A 20,819-nucleotide genomic window follows, 5' to 3' on the forward strand; every position below is an offset into this window, starting at 1 on the left:
CGCTTCGTTGAAATTGCTTAGAATCATCAAAGGGAAAAATAGGTGCCATCTCTATTTCTAATATTTAAAGCAGTTTCTTCTACTTAGTGTGTACTAGTGGACCAATTTATCTGTCATGATTACCAAACGTTTGCTGGTAACAGGGCTGCCTGTATCCGAGCTGGTGATGTTTGCAGCTGCTTAAAAGCATTTCCAAGAGTACTGAAACATTCCTTCCCCTTTTTGTTGACTTTTTTTCAAGAAAATGTTTGCCAACTCACTTACAATAGCCTTCCTTAAAAGGTGGCCTTTTCCATGATGTTGGACGCCAACTCCAAATCATTTACAATAACCTTCCCCAACGTGTGGCCCTTTGGATGTTGTTGAGGCACCAAAATGTCTAGCTTTTATTGAAAAACTGACACACTGGGATATTTCAGCATAGCTATTCTACACTTCAAAGCGAAGTAGATTAAGAGCTAACCTCACTCGGTCAAAACAAGGAGATGCAAAATTAAGACAGAGAAGACATTCTGATGCCCCCCACCTTATATATATTTTAATAGCTAATAAGGCTGAATGATTATGAATATTTAAAAAGGTAGTACCTGTGTTTGCCCTTCACAAAAACGCTCCTCAGATTACTAATTTATACTGGGCAATGAATTTATCTGGGGTGGTTGATTGCTTTGGTACAATGTCAGTGTTATCAGTCATAAGGATTTCATGAGATCCATATTTTATTTACCTCTCACTGCATTTTTAACTGTGAGATTTTGTATCTGCAGCAGCAAAGCTGGAGGCCAGAACACATTCCCACCCACCCACCCACCATTTATTCAGCTACTTTAATTAGAAATTCACACAGCAACAAACTAGGTAACAGACTGCAATGCACAATGGACTAAAACAAGAGGGAATTGCAATGAAACTTTGCGGCACTGTATCATCAACCCAAACTGGAGTGTTCCTGTTCAGGGTTCCAGCCAGCTAGGCATGATGTCTGCTAATAAATTATAAGTTGCAAAGGGCTGAAGCAGGACATTCCATCGTTCCTCAATGGACACTTGACTTTGCATGTCTAATGCACATGCTTGTTCCTCATTGGGCTATGTGTGTTAGTTTTCGTACTTGTGCAAATTTCAGAACTCTCCATAAGATGCTGACACCTCCTCGCTCCGGCTCCATTTCAGTCAGCACTCACCACTCGAGCTCATTATTAGAGGGAGAGATATGAAAATGCTTGATGTTTCCAAATGTCACAGTGATTCATATGGCCTAGGAAGAAGTTTTCAAATGCCAGAACTAGACATGACGGAGGATGTGTGGCTGCTGTTGAAGAGAGCAGTCCCATGTCTCTGCCTCTCCTTACTAACTTCTAGCAACTGATCACATCTAACTCCTGACATGAAGTTGTCACATTCTGGGTTTCAGCACCCCGGCAGAGGGCATCCAATGAAGTGCAGCAGGAAAGCTCTTAAGTGAGCTGTTGACGTGGCAGAAATATGGAAGAGACCAGAAGTTACTGGGGAGAGGAGGAGATGCAGTGCTGCTGCTTTACAGAAAAACCATGTACCCTCCATTAACTTCTTGCCCAAGCGAGTTGACAGCAATTTGCACCACGATCAAGGGCCACTTCACACACATCAATTTACCATAGCAAAGCATAGGTGCATTGTTCATATGTGATGGTGCAAAATACTTACAACCCAACAAAGAAGTTCTGTCTTGAAGGCTTTTTATTTTACAATAAATAAAATATTATCACCTGCACCAAAGTAACATAGGTATAGGAAAGTGATATATTTATAGAAAAACAAATCACAGGAGATGATGCCCTAAAATTTAATTTTTAGAATTACCTTTGCTTGCTTTAGATACATGCATAGGAAAGGGGTCTGGTTCCAATCAGAGTAGACCCATTAAGATAATAGGATCTACTCTTACTTGGAGACAACCCTAGATATGGAAGCATCATAGCTCTGTGGGAAAGGGCATGTTTTGCATGGAGAAGGCCCAAGGCTCAATGTCTGCAACAGGCTTCCTCAACCTCGGCCCTCCAGATGTTTTTGGCCTACAACCCCCATGATCCCTAGCTAGCAGGACCAGTGGCCAGGGATGATGGGAATTGTAGTCTCAAAACATCTGGCGGGCCGAGGTTGAGGAAGCCTGGTCTAGAATCTTCAGGGGGAAGGGTCAAGTAGCAAAAGATGGGGAAGACCTCTGCTTGAGATATTGAACAGCCACTACCACGAGGGGAAGAACCATAGCTCAGTGGCTGAGCACATGCCTTGCTAGCATGCAGAAGCCCTCAGCATAACCTTAGAATCTGAGGTAGCCAACATGATGTCCTCCAGATGCTGGTGTACTACGACTCCTATCATCCCTGACAACAGGGCATGTTGACTGATGGGAGTAGAGCCCAACAATGTATAGAGGGCATCACATTGGCTCTCTCTGTTTTAGATCAACCAGCACAGCAGCAACATGATCCAAAGCCATGGCCTTGATATATATAGTATATAAGCCAAGTGTCACTAACCAACACCTCCAGGGTATTAATGTGTCTTACCAGCTATGTATTTATTTGGGTTCCTTCTGAAGCGATCATCAACTAAAATAAGCGCTCCCCAATCGCTCCTGTGGCGAATACACCTAAAACAGAGTAACAGGTGAGAAAACAATACATGATGACTCTTATTGGGTTTAAAAAAAAATTGGGAAAGGGGGAATATAAGAATGTTCATGATATTTACCTGATAGAACTGTTTCAGATATCACTAAAACTTACAAAGCTTCAGCTAATCATCAGGGTGTTAAATATCTAAAACCTGTAATGTTCTGAGTCCACTGAAACTGGTACTCACACCCAAGGTGGAAATGATTGTAGTGGGTTAATTGGAGACATTAAATATTTCAGCACAAATAAAAAGTGACTGAGGGACCTGCTCTCTGTCTTGCAGACCTTCTTCCACCTGGCCTGGGAAGGCGTAGCCCTGACTGACTGCAGCTACAGAAGCTGAGGCTGCTGAAGAGGCCATCTTGGCTGTTTCTTAGTGCAGACCCAGTTCATTGAGCCTGAGCTTCCACAGTTTCCACCTGCCATGAACAACCATTGGCATGACTGGCAGCAAAAGCAGCAGCAATGTTCTATGTTTATGACAATATTTTATTCTCTTGTTAATTATGTTGTTCTAAATGTGAATTTTACATATTTGACTTCCTTTAGTAATGTTTTCTTTTGAAATGTTTAAGATATTTTTTTTGTTAACTTTGCTCCATTAAATGTGTATTCTGTAGTTGACCTCCTTTGCAATGTTTTATTTTGAGATCTTTAAAATAATATTTTAGTTTCCTGTTAATTATTGCTTTGAATGTATAGGGAAGTTTTTAAAGTCTGATGTCTCACAGTGTTTTAGATTTTTTTTGGAAGCTGCCCAGAGTGACTGGGGCAACCCAGTCAGATGGGCACAGTACAAATAAAATTATAACCATAACCATAATAGACTTTCTTCAGTAATATTTTATTCTGGATTGGTTTTTTTAAAAAAAATCATGTGTTGTAAACCGCTTTGAGATGTTTTCTTAAAAATATAAATGTAAAGCGGTATAGAAATGAAATGAATAATATTAATAATAACAAAAATAAAAGAGAGGCATGTTTATTTCATATCCAACCACCTGTACTTTGATCACGGATGTAACCATTTTTCTGCCACTAAGCTTGCTGGACAATGGCATCAGTAATAACAACACAGTCCTGTGGCACCTTGAGAACTAATTGCAATTGCATCTTAAGGACTAATTTTTTTAAAAAAAATGTCACTAGGCACAATCCACCAGGAATCTCACAGCAACATATCCATGCTGATGGCCCTCACTACCTCAAAATATTGTGATGGGCACCAGTACAGATGGCTTTAAAGGGGAATGAAGACAAAATAAGGCTAAGGGTAACAAGAGGCAATATTCCTCTGAATAGTTGTCACTGGGAATCGCAAGTAGGGATAGCGCACTCATGTCCTTCTCATTAACTTCCCATTGGCATCTGGTTGGCCACTGTGAGAACACAATACTGGGCTAAATGGGCCTTTGGTCTTATCTGATAGGCCTCTTCTTATGAGTTTCTAGAAACATAACCCACCCGTTGCTCCTTGTGCAACTCCCTAGTGCCCAGGGACTTGCGCAGAAGCAACTCTTAAGAGACTGGCCCTTCTTATTGATATGAAGAGCCTGTAACAAGCTCACCACCAGAAAATTCTGCAGGTGGCCTTTCAGTGAAGTCTTCATCACCAGGGGAGTGTGGGGGAAATAGCCAGAAAAACGAAAGCCAAGTGCAAAATTGTGTAGTTAAAATAAATGTATTGGGCCCACTGGAGACATATCCCACACCTTTCAAGTGAAGCAATGCTGCAATTTCATGGCAGAGTTGTCACCTGGCCATGCGCAACATCTGGCATATTCCCTCCCCCCCAAGTGATCACATTTCATGGATTTCATGTTACTTCAAATACTACCACAGCAATATGAAAACGCCACATCTGAGACTTAAACCAGCTCACCTTTTATTTGTCAGTTTATGCATGTTGGAATACAAAATAAAAACCCATGAAATAACTATGTCCTTCACATGGGCAGATATTTTGTACCTGTAAATCTTGGTTAGGGTTTAGTTTGGCAGCCACACTATAATTTCAGGTGGATTTATAGGATCTTTCTTGTTGTTTTTTTAAAATGTTTTTTTTTACAGTTAGGGGATTTTTCTGAGTTATATCACCTCAGAGACACATGTGAATCTAGGTCACAAGTAGATGAGGTCTACCTTGCAATCTCATTCCATGATAAACCCTTCCACTGCTCCATCTCCATCACTATGGGATGGTCCTATGGGTGAAAACCTATTCATAACAGTTCTTCTAGGGATGGGGAAGGAACTTCTGCATGCAAAGCAGATGTTCTTCTACTGAGCTAAAGGTCCTTCCCTGCCTCCAGCTGGACTTAAATCCCTTTAAAGACATTCCTTTTGGTTTTCCATACCAATCTCCCTCCAGCCATAGCAAGCTGCCATCTGGCCCAGTCCTGTTTTGTTGGACTCCAGGGTCTCAGGCAGAGAGAGGTCCTTCTCATCATCCAATAATTGTTTCTGTTAATTGGAGGTGCTGGGGAATGAACCTGGGATCCTCGGCCTACAAAGCAGATGCTCCATTGCAGAGCTACGCCCCCCAGACATTTTAGAGTGCAAGCCTAAGGGGAAAAGCTGTGTCTATCTTCTGGTGTATGAAACACACTAGATACTGTAGGCAGCCTAGATAGAACTGCCAGGTTGGAAGGGACCCCAAGGATCATCTAGTCTAACCTCCTGCAATGCAGGAATATGCAGCTGTCTCATATGGGTATTGAATCTGCGACCATGGTATTATCAGCATCATGCTCTAACCAGATGATAATGATAAGAAATATCTACTCTATTTTTGGAAAGTTGTCTGTTTGCTATGCATTTGGACAACTTTTTAGATGTCATAACCACATGGTTCCTGAGATCAAGGAGCAGGTTTTTGTCTATATTTTGATATGACTATTTTAAGACAGGATGGTGCACTGAACCTTTTGAAACTGCACTAATCTTAACAACCGATTTCAAACCTGTAGTGATTTTGTGGTTTCTTAAAATCCCTCAGCAATGCTGGCTATGAGAGGCTGCTAGTTTTTATTGATGTTCCCATTTCTTTATCAGAATTTTTTTTGTTTAAAGCACTTATTTGTTTAAAGCACTTATTCCCCTACTAGTTTGATGTAGAAAAAACAACAGCAGTGAAGAGGCACCTTCTCAGCAAATACTAAGGAGAAAGAGGGAAGCTTTTTTTGCTTTTGGAAAGCTGTGTACTTTGTTTCCAAGAAGACCAAGATACTTTTTTTTTGAAAGGAACAGATGAATATTCATATTTCCCAAAGAAGCAAATGCTCTGCTAGATGTGCATGCCTGATTTTTAGAACAAACAAACAACACCAGGTTTGGCAAGCCTAGTGAGTAAGACAATGAAATGACATATAAAGAAAACTTTACAATACAAGTGGCATAGCTTGAAAGCGCGGAAGGTGCAGGCTACAGTCAGAAATCTCCAGTACTGCTTTGCAAAATGCCTTGTTACTCGATTCTACAAAACATCACTTCAGCTTTAGCTGAACTGGTGTACAAGATGTTTAGTCCACAGAGAATGCAGGTCACAAATGTTTACAAGACTGCAGATTATAGTTCACTTACAGCAAAGTGAGGGAGCTACTGGGTTCAGCTATAAGTGGGATTTTTTTCCTCCAATGTTTAGGGTCACCTCTCTACTTTGTTGGTTGTTGGAGGGTTGGAAGAAGGGCTGTGACTCAATGGCAGAGCACCCACTTTGGATGCACAAAGTTCCAGGTTCAATTGCCAGCGTCTCCAGGTCAGGACGTGGGGGCAACTCCTGCCCCTGCCACACCCTTCTCATCTCTGATTATGATTCTTGTTCACCTGTTTGTGTCTCTAATAGTTTTGTTTTCGATTAATTGCAATTTTGCAAACAAAACAAAGCAAAAATAGATAAAGCCCCAAATATATATGGATCTATACAGGAATAATCTAATTCTACTCACCTGCCCAATGCTTGGTTGAGAGCTCTGAAGGCCTGGATTTCATACCACTGGCTGCCTGGTAGAAGTCCTCTGTCTTTGGAATGTAGGTCATTGTACTTCCTCTTAAGCTCAACCTGGAGAAATTACAATATATTTTAAAATTCCTGCATAAATTTCAAGTAGTACAACTGTTAATTTGCCTTATCAAGTAATTATCAAAACAAGAGAATGGCTTTTTCAGCTGCCAAACTGCTCTATTATTGTGGACAAAATGATAAATAAAACTAATTCAGGTAACCAGCAGATATCTATATATTAATTTTATAACTCTGAAAGAACTTTCCGAGCTGGAGTCTATACTTAACTTTGTTTATGGATGCAAGTCTAGGAAAACCAGTTACAAAAATATTTTAAAATGCTTCTTATGGTTCTCAGTCTGTTAACATTGTACATGTTGGTAAAATAGTTGATATCACCTTTCTTTTCTTTCACTCCACTTTCCCCCCTGAGTGCACATGTCTCCTCACTTTGCTACGACTATGAGGATTCTCAGCAAAGTGGGAAACTGCATAAACCATGCTTTGCACTGAATAGCTGAAAAACAAATTATGATTTGGATCTAAAGGGCAGTTAGGGCAAACTATGATTCTAAGACATCCATTACATCCAGTCTGTGGACCTCTGGTAGCCCTGGAAACAGGACAGGTACTTCCTGTGGATAGGTGGGGGTACAATTCTACCTCCCCTCTCTTGTGAAGCACAGGCTAAAAAATAGTTAGAACTCCTCCTCACACATCTATCTGCTCAGACACGAGATGGAATTTTTCAGAAAGTGGAATATTGAGTACCAGCAAGCCAAGCCAAGCTCCTTGCCCTCCTTTTCCAAAGGCAGGGAAGGCACTTGGATCAGGATGGAAAAGCCCAGGCCTGCTATTCAAGCTCAACAACAGGTTTAGTTTGAAAAACGAAAGGCATAAAGCTACACAAAGGAAGGTTAATTTCACTGCTCTTTTGTTCTATATTAACCTTTTAAAACTGACAACTGAAAGGACACGCTTCAAGAGATAAAGCAGCAGACTTCTAACCACTTCTGACAGGTAACTTTCAACTCGAATTTGGGTAAGGATTCTTTTCTTTTTATGTTATTTTATGTGCCTATGCCCTTTTAGAAAAAACAGCCTGTCAAATTTACAAATTCAAACTTTGCAGCCAGAAAATAAATCCAGTTTGATTTCACAGATCTAATATTTGTTTCCGTCACTCAGAATTTATTGATTGGGGGCTGAAGGTCCCCCCTACTGCATTTAAAGTTTGCTGAGCAAGCCTTATATAGAACAGGCCCCAAGTAGTTTTTGCAAACCATTTCCAGTTCCAGACACACACACACACACACACACACACACACACACACACACACACACTCTCTCTCTCTCTCTCTCTCTCTCTCTATATATATATATATATGCAGGTTTTGGTGTCCTCGGGTGTCTTCCCGTGTAAAAGTTGGGGTGTCTAGGCGACGTTTCGACGAGGTGAGATATTTGCTTTCGTAGATTTTCACGGGTACAGGAATGCAGGTTTTGGTGTCCTCGGGTGTCTTCCCGTGTAAAAGTTGGGGTGTCTAGGCGATATATATATATATATCCTGCCCCTTCCATTCTGATGATCAGTGCAGCAAGGCTGCCTGAGACCCACATTCTCTTCTGCAACCTCACAGAAACATCCAGGAACTAAAGCAGAACTTGTTGGATCAGGCCAAAGGCTTGTCAACTCCAGTGACCCACAGTGGCCAACCAGGTATCTGTGGGAAGCTCAGAAGCAGGACCTGAGTAAAACAGCACTCTCCCCACTTCTGATTTCCAGCAACTGGCATTCAGAGACATACTGTCTCCAACCGTGGAGCTGGAGCATAGCCAATAGAGCTAGCAGCCAGTGACAGCCATGAATTTGTCTAATCCTCTTTTAATGTTACTGAAAGGGTCCTATGCAAAAGAACAATAGGCTCTGCCTCACAGGGCAGATCTGGTCTGTGCCTTACATTTCTTTGCACTTAATGCCATGCAAAATTAGCCACCCCATGTTACTTCGGAGCTCTGCCCTTCTTGAGCTAAGCAGGACATGAACCTCTGTAAGTAAATGATGGAAAATAAAAGGCCGCCTTTGGTCAGCAACTAAGTTTCCTGGAAAAGGTAACGTGTGGGAGGACAGATTTGTCCCTGGGGCTTCTAGTTGCTGACCCCTGGATATAAAAACTGTATAGCTATTTTAAATAACAAGGCAGCTTTTTTTGGAGGGGGGGTGTAGAGACACAGTGTATCACTGCTTAATAACAGAATAACAGAAAATAAATTCAAACCCTTGTGTCTGCTCATTAAGGGTTAAAGCGTTCCTTGTGAATCACGTAACAGGTAAAAGGTCAGCGCACGTCACTTTAACGCAATCAGAATCCATTTCACTGTATACGTTTGCATTATCAGGCATCACCGTGACGCCCGATTCAACATGACATGCTGCATATGTGGAAAAGCCAGCGTCTCCTGCTAGCAAATATCCTAAATGTGCAAGTAAAGCACAGGCTAGAAGGGATTAGTTAAAATGTCAAAAGACAGCCCTTTACTTCTACCTGTTCATCCTTAAAAATATACTCCTAGCTATCAGGCATGCTTTGCAGACAAAGAGCTCCAGCGAGGAGCAGCAGAAGGCCTGTGGCAAGCCATGTCATCTTGTAGCTGTCAGAGAGATTAGGCTTTGATCTATCTGGGAGGTCACGGTCGCATTCATATTAGCCGGAGTCTAACAGCATTATACCTGTTAACCACTGTTTCCTTAATGCTTAATTAGACAGACCTCCCCTGCAACTGAACATTAACCAAGAATGTTCCCTCCTCTTGCTCTATTTCGTCCCCTTCCCCACCATTTCCACACCAAGCCGAGTTTTCAAGAAAGAAAAGAACAGGCTGTAAACAAAAACTTTTTGCCTTCCAATCTATGAGCAAAGAAATGCTTTGGAATGATTTAAAGGGCCTGGATCGTCTTCCTCAAGTGCCCTCCCCCCTTTTAGTGCTTTCTCCATGCAGAAGGTTAATTACACATTATGGAGAAGATATTTAGCAAGGGGGGGCGGGTGAAATACAGGAAGGGATAGAAGAGAGATTCTTCTTTGGAGAATCAAGAGGGAGGGCACACTGGAAATGGAGGGCTTCACCCCTGTTTTTTAATTCATTTATAAAAATATTTATATACCACTAAGTCATAAAAAAATCAAATAATATAATAATAAATAATAATAATAATAATAATAATAATAATAATAATAATAATATTCCTACCACTCTTTATCAGAAGATCCCAGGGTGGTGTACAACATTAAAAACACATTACAGAACATATGTTGTAGAGCATACTTGAGATTAGACAAATTCATGGCGGGTGAGCCCACCAATGGTTCGGCTCTGCTTCCATGGTTAGAGGCAACAGTGCTTCTGAATCCCACTTGCTGGAAACTGCAAGAGGTGGGAGTGCTCTTGTGCTTGGGTCCTACTTGCAGGTTCCCCACAAGTATCTGACAGGCCACTGTGAGAACAGGATACCTTGGTTTGCGAACAGTCTGGTTTGCATACGTTTGGATTACACACATCAAACCCAGAAGTGCGTGTCCCTGTTTGCAAACCTTTTTTGGATTACCACCCATTTTTTTGGAGGCTCCATTGGCGAAAGTGCGCTTTGGGTTACAACCTGTTTTGGTTTACAAAGGGACCTCCGGAACGGATTATGGTTGTAAATCCAGCAGATTCTTATGTTCTTATAACTTGAAATTCTGCTGCTCCAAGAGAAGCCTGTATGGACAGCATCAAGTCAGAGAGGAAGAAGAAGAGGAGGAGGAGGAGGAGGAGGAGGAGGAGGAGGAGGAGGAGGAGTTTGGACTTGATATCCCACCTTTCACTCCCCTTAAGGAGTCTCAAAGCAGCTAATAATTTCCTTTCCCTTCCTCCCCCACAACAAACACTCTGCGAGGTGAGTGAGGTTTCAGAGAAGTGTGACTAGCCCAAGGTCACCCAGCAGCGGAGGAGCGGAGACATGAACCCAGCAGCTGCATGTGGAGGAGTGGGAAAGCGAACCCGGTTCACCAGATTGTGAGTCCGCCGCTCTTAACCACTACACCACGCTGGCTCCAGGTTTGGGAGGCTAGCAGCACAGCTCTTTGGGTGGCCTTGGATGAACCGTTATCTCTCCGCTTAGCCTATCCCATGAGGTCCGTGCCAGTGCTAAAGGAGGCAAGAATTTGCAACATGCCTTTTGGGGTGCGGGGAATACTAAATGAGCTAGAAAAATTATGAACAACCATGTTAGGAGGACGTCACAAACTTTCAGCACTGCTTGCTGGGTGGTCTTGGGCAACCCAGTTCAGATGAACTGACCTCAAAGGGGTTGGAGATAAGAACACTGCTGCCTTCTATGTTTCGGATGGGAAAGCCTAAATATCTAAATGCCTAAACATCTCAGTCTGTCTATCCACCAACACCAAGCCAGCGAAAAGGTGCCAGATGAGGCCCTAGACAAATTCCACTCGAAGAATCTTTCCTCTCTTCTTGACTGTGGAAAGCTCTGTGGACGCATCTTCTATTCTATCAGACATTTAAGTTCTTTTAAGACGCACGCACACAACAAATATAGTAACATAAAGCCTTATACTGAGTTATTAGATAGCTGGTCCACATAGCTCAGTACTGTCTACACTGGCTGGCAGTGACTCTCCAGGGTTTCAAGCAGGGGATATTCTAAGCCCTATGTAGACGTGCTGGAGATTGAACCGGGGACTTTATACGTGCAAAGCAGCTGCTCTACCACATCCAAGGGTGACGGGGCAGTAAGGAGGGAGGGAAGCCATGGGGCAATAATCACTGGGCTATCTTGCCTTTGCAAGGAGCATGCCTGCCTTTTATTCTAGGAGCTGATCAAGATTAGACAGGAAGGAAGCAAGGGCATTCTGAATGTAGGAGTCAAGCATGCTTCCAACTTTAACCCTAAACCCCCACCAAAAAAATGATATCAAATTTTTTTGGAAACATCGGCTTAGTTCAACAAGCAGCTTCGACATAAAGCTGATACGATTCTCAGAACATGTGACACTGGAAGCTCTAAAGAGATTAAAATATCCTCACATAAACAAAATGTTAAGATCGGCATGGCACTGCTTTATTCCTGAGCGATAAAGCCTTTTAGAAGCGGGAGTTCAGCCCATTAAATAAATATAAGGACTAAACCTGTTAAAACGTAGGGATTCAAACCATTAAGAAAACTTTGCCTCAGTAAAAATAAACACATTGTCCACCAGACACTCATGCAGAAAGGTTTTATCTGTAGCCAAAGGAGGAACCTTTCGACCCAAAACAGTTTAAAGCAAAAACCCACACCAGAGCAGGAAGAATTCGCAGAAGAAACATTTTCCATCCAGTATCAGCATACTGTAAACACAGTTATCAGGGCAAACTATCGCAATATAAATTTTACTGACTGATCCCTTCCAATCGGGATTCAGGCCTCATCATGGGACTGAAACTGCCTTGGTCGCGCTGGTTGATGATCTCCGGCGGGCTAGGGACAAAGGTGAGAGTTGTTTCCTAGTTCTGCTGGATCTCTCAGTGGCCTTTGATACAATCGACCATAACATCCTTCTGGACCGTCTAGAGGGGCTGGGAGCTGGGGGCACTGTTATACAGTGGTTTCGCTCCTTCCTCCTGGGCCGTGTTCAGAAAGTGGTGGTGGGGGATGAGTGTTCAGACCCCTGGGCCCTCACTTGTGGGGTGCCTCAGGGTTCCGTCCTCTCCCCCATGCTTTTTAACATCTATATGAAGCTGCTGGGAGAGATCATCAGGGGGTTTGGACTGGGTGTCCATCAATATGCAGATGATACCCAGCTCTACCTCTCTTTCAAATCAGAACCAGTGAAGGCGGTGAAGGTCCTGTGTGAGTGCCTGGAGGCGGTTGGAGGATGGATGGCAGCTAATGGATTGAAGTTGAATCCTAACAAGACAGAAGTACTGTTTTGGGGGGGACAGGAGGCGGGCTGGTGTGGAGTACAAATAATAAATTATTATTATATTATTATTATTAATTGCTGCTTTGGGCTTTGTACACTGCATATTCTAAATACAAGGAAAACAGACTGTATTTTTTTTTTACAAATCTGGTACATTTTTCACAAGTTTCAAGAGAAGCAGCTTTAATCTAATACAGTGCAATATCTTGCTAAAAATTAATGGGGAGTGCTGGTTGGGGGAGAACAAACTAAAACAGGCTTTTACAAACTAAATGAACCCAATATATTTTGCTCCCTAAGGTAAAGGATAGATGTCCCTCTCCCAGACCTGGGCCAGAGCCTGGACCTCACAGACAGCCTTTCTTCAAATCTGAAGAACCAGTCTGGAAGTGCAGGGAGCACACCAAGAGGGAGGCAATGGAAGGGAAGAAGAACGCCTGTCTTCAAGCAAGAGGGTTGGTCCTTTAAGTTCTATACAAGGGGGTGGAGCCTGAAGGGCTTTCCCAGATGATCTCAGTACATCTCTACTGGGATGTACAGGGTAAGGCAGTCCTTAAAGGACCCTGGTCCTAATAATATGGCTGAACACTAGTACTGGTGGACAAGCTTAGGAACACATGAAGCTGCTTTGTACCAGGTCAGACTTTAGGTCTCTCTAGCCCAGTATTGTCTCCACTGACCTCTACAAGGTCTCAAGAAGAGAAAGGGTCTCTTCCCACGATCAGAAATGTCAAGAATCAAACTTGGAACCTTCTGTATGTAAAGCATGTGCACTCTAACACTGAATTAAGGTCTTTCCCCATGAGCTTCCTTGAAATACAGGTTTTCCCACTGCTACTAATCTTTCCTTCCTGTGCCCAAAGTAAGGGGAACCTTGGAAATGTACATGCTGAGTGATAGTGAAGCCCCACAGTGTGCATCCAAGATGGGGAATCAAGAGCAACGTGGTGCCCTTCAGATGTTGCTGGGCTACAAGTCCCATCAACTCCAGGCCAGCACGGCCAATGGTCAGGGAGGATGCCAGTTGCACTCCAGCAATATTGTGGGGCCAGATACTGGCTACCACTGCTTTGGGCAATGACCTAAGAACCCTTTGCAATATTGCAAGTACTGCATGGCAGATGCACTGGGTTCTCCTTAAGAGAGAAGCCCACGTGGAAAAGTTTCCCAGAATGCAGGAAGTTCAAAAGTCACGGCCCTGAGATCCAATGACAACATCATTCAAGAAAGCAGAAGAGCCACGCTCCCTTTTACACCAGTCACAAAGACGGCCATTTCACAGCCATCTTGAACAGAGCAGAGGCAGAAACTTTCTGCCATTGTCATCTAGTATTTGCTACCACAGTCCTAACATTTTCACATTCTGATGTTCGGCGGGAGGGTGGAGAGGGGGGTTGGCCGGCACCCAGTCTTAATGTTTTCAGATTATAATGTTCAACATCTGACAATGGCAGAAAGAGGGAGGGAAAGCGGGAGACACATCCCATTCCTATACGAAAACGACATGAGAAATAACTGCTTAAGATTTCACATGTCAGAAGAGCTTTGCTTCCACCTGAAATAGCAATGATTATGCTCCTTCACAATGCAGCTTGCCACCTAGTTGTCCCCACCCACCCTTGGCCTAGTGACTGCCAAGCAGCCATAAAAGCCAGCTAGTGTGAGAAGTGAAACATCACCCCCCCCCCCGGTCTTTTTATAAATAAAAATCTTTTCAAGTGGGAGCAGCATTAAACACTGCAGCTTTTAACATCCCCACCACCTTCAAACGGAGGGGTAACATCTGTGAGAATTAAGACTAAATAGTGCATGTATAAAGACTTGGGGGGTCACAAGAGCACACTTCAAAAGATCCAGGCTCCTCGGTGGAGTCACTAAAAGCTAAGATTTGAACATTCAAGTCTCTATTAGTCTTCTGGGGCTAAAATACGAAGGGGAGGCTGCTATCTTGGAACTATTGCAAGAGCAAGCTGCCGAAGCAGACATTAAAAAAGACCAGAGTCTCACAAATGAAAGCTAAATGTTTGCATTTAGGTCATAAGGGCCCTTTCACACATACCACGATATCTTTATCACTCTTGCATAAACAAGAGCTGAAGCTGTTCAGCACAAACCCTGGTTAAGGAGGAACCATGTTAACCATGACTGATTGATGCAACACTTCACTCTGCTTAAGGCAGGCAAGAAGAAATCCTATGGTAGAGGCAAATGGAAGGGGTAGGAAAGACATGATTTTGCAGTCCCCTCCTGATCTCTCAACTGAATTTAATATGTACTTTGGGGGTGCTCTTAGCTGCCTTCTCCCATACCTATAATTGCATATTTGAATTTTTTATTCTGAACCACCTTGGAGTATACTTGTAAGAAGGGTGGTATGGTATGCAAGCAACTTAAATAAGTAGATATGAGTCTGCCCATAAATTAAGATATATGAGCCAATCATTTGGATTCCTTCCATCCAGATTTTGTTGAGATACAGCTCCTATCATTCCTGACCATTGACCATGGTGGCTGGGGTTGATGGGAGATGGAATCCAACATCTGGAGAGCACCAAGTTGGCTACCCATGGACTAAAGAGTTCCAGATTCAAATTCTCAGTCATAAAACTCACTGGGTGATCTTGGACTATTTGGGAATTTGAACCCAGGTCTCTCTAGAGCAGGCACCCCCAAACTCAGCCCTCCAGATGTTTTGGGACTACAACTCCCATCACCCCTAGCTAACAGGACCAGTGATCAGGGATTATGGGAACTGTAGTCCCAAAACATCTGGAGGGCTGAATTTGGGGGTGCCAAACTCTAGAGCATGGGTAGCTAATGTGGTGCTCTTCAGATGTTGTTAGTTTCCATCTTACATCAGCCACAGCCTGCATGGCCAGAGGCCAGGGATAATGGGGTTTTTAGTCCAGCAACATTTGGAGGGCACCATGTTGGCTGTCCTTACCAGACAATTGCTCCAGCCACTACCCCACATTGGTGCTTTCTCTTTGTGATACACAATACAGCTTGGACTTGGCTCTTTCCCCTTTGCGTCCTTAATCCCAGTGACAAAGAAAAGAGGGGAGGCTTATATAACATTGCAACCAGGGAAACACTTTCTAGTGTTGTCAAACTACGGCACACGGCCTCTCTGAGATCTTGAAGTTCTACGGCTTTGACAAATCATGTAGCACATTCACCCCGGGCCCCATCTACTCATCACAGTTGTGCAGGCTTTGAGGGACTGCGAGCAAGTGACTTGATTAAAATCTAATGCAACGAAAACTCTCCTCTGAAGAGAAAATCCAATCCATTTCCAGTGAAGCAGAAGTGAAGAAAAAATCAAACAGCTTCCCTTGAGGTACAACGCGGCTGCATACGCTCAGTGCCACTGCGTCTAAGGTGAAGTGGTAAGTGTCAGTCATCCTTACAATTCCCCAAGGTGATAGCTTCACTTTTAAAGCCTTCGACATACTTTGACAGTAAAGTAAAAACTTAAAGGTCAGCGCTACTTGCTAAGGACAAGCTAAACACAAGAAAATCACTTTGGAATATTCCCCCCTCCCGCCTTCTTCTTGGATCAGAAAAGTAAACTACCGAAGGTATAAAGGAAAAAGTTTGTCTCTTTGTCAGAAGGTTTCACTGAAGGGTATATTTATGCGAAAGCTTTTCTGAAACTTGTGCCAAGGTACGGAGATTAAATGTCGCTCCAGTAGTGGTTTGCCAACCCCAAGCCCTTAATCTGAACTTCAGTGTTACGGGTTTTACTGCCATCTGGCAAAGGGACTTTACAAGGCTGTATAAAATTACAGGTAGCCTCCAGCACCCTTAACTGGCAATTTCCTTTAAAATATTTCTGCACTGTAACTTTGAATGATACAGTGGCATTACTGCGCGATTCCCATTTTGAGAGGGCAGCGTTTCACAGCAATTATAAGGGCCAAATATTTATACAAGGTCACGAAAGATGTTCTTTTACTAGACCTATATCCTGCTTTTCCTCCAGAAACCCTAAGGCAGCACACATGGGTTTCCCATCCACCGCTCCAAATTCATTTTATTCCCCAGAACAACCCTGTGAGGTAGGTTAGGCTGAGAGACAGCGACTGGCCCAAAGTCACCATGGACAACCTCATGGCTGTAATGTCAGTCAGTCAGTTTATTGCGTTTTAGCAAACAGCCAATATGCACTTAATTTCAGAGGGCATAATGTCTAGTGCAGATGGGGCTATGACAAGAGAGGTATTTTCTCTCTGCTAGCTGCAATAGGGCAGGCACGGGTACATAGGTATTCCTGATGGGTAATCGAAAGTCGTCCTCTGTCAGTGAGAAGCATTAGCCACCTCGATTCAATTGATTCCTCATCAGGGCAGTGAAGAAGCCAAGGTCATGAACTTGAAAAATATTTCGCCTCATTAACACAATCCTGAAGCACTGAAATGTGTAACTGAATTGATGTACTCCATCATGGTTCACAAATTATGCTGTTAGATACCTTCCTAAGTTAACATTTGAACCACAGTGGCCTTTACTTCAAGATAGACACCAACACGTATGAATGTGTAAACCACATCACGGCTATATTTTTATCAATTGAAAGGAAGCCAATAATCTCTAAGTTTACACACACACACAAATAAAAAAACCCTTGTTTGTTTATTTCTACACCCAGTGCCTCATACGCAACGTTCCTGCCGAAAGTGGCTCTTACTGAATTATGGTCTCTTAAGAGTCATCTAGGAAAGGTGGAAGTGAAGAAATCCTCTTTGGGAACACTAGCCTGAGGTCTGCACTTCAGAGCTGCCCATTATCAACATTTCACGGAGACTTTCCTTATTTTTAGGTCCCCGAGGAAAGAGTAGTAAATTACAAGTAAGGCTCACCAAGCCACACTTGGCTCCAAAAATCACATTTTCCTACCTCAACATTGAAGTCCCAGAGGTGGGCAGAGGAAATCTGGTCACAGCCAAAGAAGTCATTTTTTGGCTCAGAAATGCATTTTCCTGCTTCTCCAAAGCCCTCCCCACTGAGAGTACCAGAGCTTTGTGCTGGACTCTTAACAGCGCTCTCTTTATTTTTGCTGTAACAGCCAGCTTCTGAAGATTACAGCAATTATTTTTCACTCCCATAATATACAAGCAAGTGCAAAGGTTCCGCTTTTCAAACTCCCTGCTTCTCTTTCATTAAGGACTGATATAGCAACTCTCAAACTCTGCAGCAAAAAATCTCCCTATATCTGGAGCAGGGGAGACTGAGATTGGTTGATTCTCCTCAAATATAACCAAGAGAAGAATGCAAAAGGTGTCTCCATTACGAAAATCAATTCATTAAAATAACATTTAAATTAAACAACTGACAATTTTAAAAATAATCAAAATGAATAATAAGATCTGCCACACATTCAAGTCCTGTAATTCTGCACAAGTCTTTTTTTAATAAATATTTTTATTAATTTTCCAATATAAAAAACAACATACAAAACAAACATCTTATTTATCACCAACATCCTCTTTTTTTACTTCCCTCAGCCTTTCTGATGATTCTCCGTTCTGCTTACTTCTTCCACATTTCTTACTTAATATTGCACTACCTTAATATCTTATTTATCCCTTATTTTTTAACAATATTTCTACCTTGCATTTTCACAGAACTTCCTGAAAACGTTATTTGATCATCACATAGTGTTTGCATATACTCTGTAAATTTAGTCCAGTCTTCAGTGAATCTCTGGTTCCGTCGGTTCCGGATCCTTCCTGTTAATTTATCAAGTTCCGCGTAATCTGTCAACTTCATTCTCCATTCCTCAATCATAGGCAATTCCTCGTTTCCATTTTTGAGCCAACAATATTTTTGCTGCTGTTACTGCATACAAAAACAACTTCCATTCTTTCTTATTAACTTCATTTCCTATTATTCCTAATAAAAATGCTTCTGGTTTCTTAATAAATGTATATTTCAACATTTTTTCATCTCATTATATATCATCTCCCAAAAGCTTTTTACTTTTTTACATTCCCACCACATATGATAAAATGTTCCTTCTTTTTCTTTACATTTCCAACATTTATTGCTTGCTTTATACATCTTTGCTAACTTCACTGGTGTAACATACCATCTATACATCATCTTCATCACATTTCCTTTTATTGTGGTACACGCAGTGAATTTCATTCCTTCCGATTCTGCACAAGTCTTAATAGGGTTATTGGTGGGATGTGTAAATATGAGATTCAAGAGTATGTTCTAATTACCTTCCAATCACAAAGTTAAAATGATAAAGGCACATAAAGGGGCTCCCGATACAGTTATTTAAGAGAGGGCTCTATGGTTTATACTGGGAATTTCTCACCCTGAAACTTACTTACAGATGGTACCTAAAGCCACGGAAACTAGTGCTGATATGCCCAGGAGCCTTGCCAAAATGATGGAGAGGCTTTACCTCCACAGGCACATACCTTCACATGTGGTGGGAATGTCCCCAAATCCAACTCTTCTGGAACATAAGTCATACAAGAAATATGCAAAATAACTAAGCAAGTATTAGAAGTCACACCAGAACTGGCCCTACTGAACATCTTCCAAGATAATATTGCCCACTCACATTATAAAGAGCTCATAACCCACCTACTCTCAGCAGGCAGAAGAATCATAGCCAGACACTGGAGATACCTATCAGGAGTAATCATGGACCAATGGTATCAAATAATATGGGAAACAGTCTTACTAGAAAAACTAACCAACAAACTGAAACTGACACGGGGACAAGTAGAAGACGCCTTCAGCCCAGTATGGTTCCCCTTTATCATATACATAGCCCAATAAGACAACAAGAAGAATCTGCTGACAGCATACAAATCAATCTGGCTAACCTGATCCAAAAATCCACCCCCCACACATAAACAAATATTGCTACAGCCAACCAAAGACAACCAACCACACCCTAGGCCACCCTCAACCTCTCTCACCACCCAGGTAATACAACAAGCAAATTGTAAGAGAACCTATACAAAACTCCACACAAAAGCTTATACCCAGAACAAACTTAGTTGGTCTCTAAAGTGCTACTGGACAATTTAATTTTTTTAATTTATTTTAAAAGAATAGAAGCATTACCACCCCACCATCCCCCTCTTTTCTTCCCAAACTAATATTGCATGCAACACTAACGTCTCACAGCAAATGAAACTGATCTGTAGAAAACGCAACTTGAAAAAAGAGACAATGCACACGTTTTTGTAAACTAAGAAATCTTTCATCATCATCATAATAAACAAAGGACCACAGACCAGCTCTTCTGCATGCCAGTGTGTTTTTCTATTACAAAGTGCATCAGCAGATGTGCAGTAATGGTAGATGGCCTCTGGCCGCTTTATGTCAGAGAGTTTCCCCAGTCAAGTCAAGTCCCTCTTCTTCAGAAGTACTTAATCTTCCCCGTTGCTCACCCTCAGCCCCAGTCTCAGGAAAGACTTCAATTACTTCAGTAGCAAGTGGCAGGAATTCAATAGAGAGCATTGCTTTCACTCTAGATACAAGAAAAGGCTGCTGGCTTACCCTGCCATGTTGACATGGCCCCAAAGACAGCTGGCAGATGAATGCTCAGAACACCTTTGCAGCCAAGGGCCAAGCTGACCAGGGGCGAAACTCAGCACAGAATGCTAGAGGGAGTGGGGAATAAATGTGGTGCTCCTCAATAACACCTACTGGATGAAGTTAAAAGAGGTCTTGATGGTTTTCCTCTTCTCCTGGGGACAAACCACCGTAATGGCTTTTGTGAATTGACTTGCTGATGTAAGGCTATCATCGCATGTCCCTCCCAGCACTCAGATCACAAACGGGGTCAACCTGACCCAAATTGCAATACTTTTTCCTGGAGATGTCTCAAGGTGTCCTTAGATTTCTCACTGTATATACATATTGCCATTCCATTTTTTATTCATTTTTAGGTAAACAGAACTACACAAGCAACAAAGAACACACAACATATTGGTCATCACAACCTCCTACAAGAATAGAAGTTAATGTCCCAAATGTCTGTATTGGCTCAGTTCAATAAATCATTCCACAAGCTCAAATGAGAGTGTGGTAGTGATCTTCCATTGTCTTCTGTTTCCACTTAGTTATATATTATCATTCTTAATACAATTCAGGTTTTGTGCAAACTTTGGTCAAAACTGAGCAATGTTTCCAAATGAAGCGGCTTTTTTTTTTTTTTGCC

The 20,819-nt window shown here is 42.2% G+C and overlaps 1 protein-coding gene across 13 annotated transcripts in view; it reads right to left on the minus strand.

The window, feature by feature from the left end:
* Window positions 1–20,819, minus strand: part of BRIP1 (BRCA1 interacting DNA helicase 1) — a 196,582-nt gene that overhangs the window by 96,203 nt on the left and 79,560 nt on the right. For all 13 annotated transcript variants that reach the window (XR_014163229.1, XR_014163230.1, XR_014163231.1 and 10 more), the window contains exons 17-18: window positions 6,607–6,719; window positions 2,552–2,634 (exon numbers count right to left, since the gene is read on the minus strand). Coding sequence is in view for 7 of the 13 variants with exons in the window: in XM_081890172.1 (XP_081746298.1) it covers window positions 2,552–2,634; window positions 6,607–6,719 (196 nt within the window). In the remaining 6 variants the exon portion in view is untranslated. The remainder of the gene's footprint in view (window positions 1–2,551; window positions 2,635–6,606; window positions 6,720–20,819) is intronic.

Source organism: Podarcis melisellensis (assembly GCF_964234715.1).
Source record: "Podarcis melisellensis genome assembly, chromosome: 15".
NCBI classification, from domain to species: Eukaryota; Metazoa; Chordata; class Lepidosauria; order Squamata; family Lacertidae; genus Podarcis; species Podarcis melisellensis.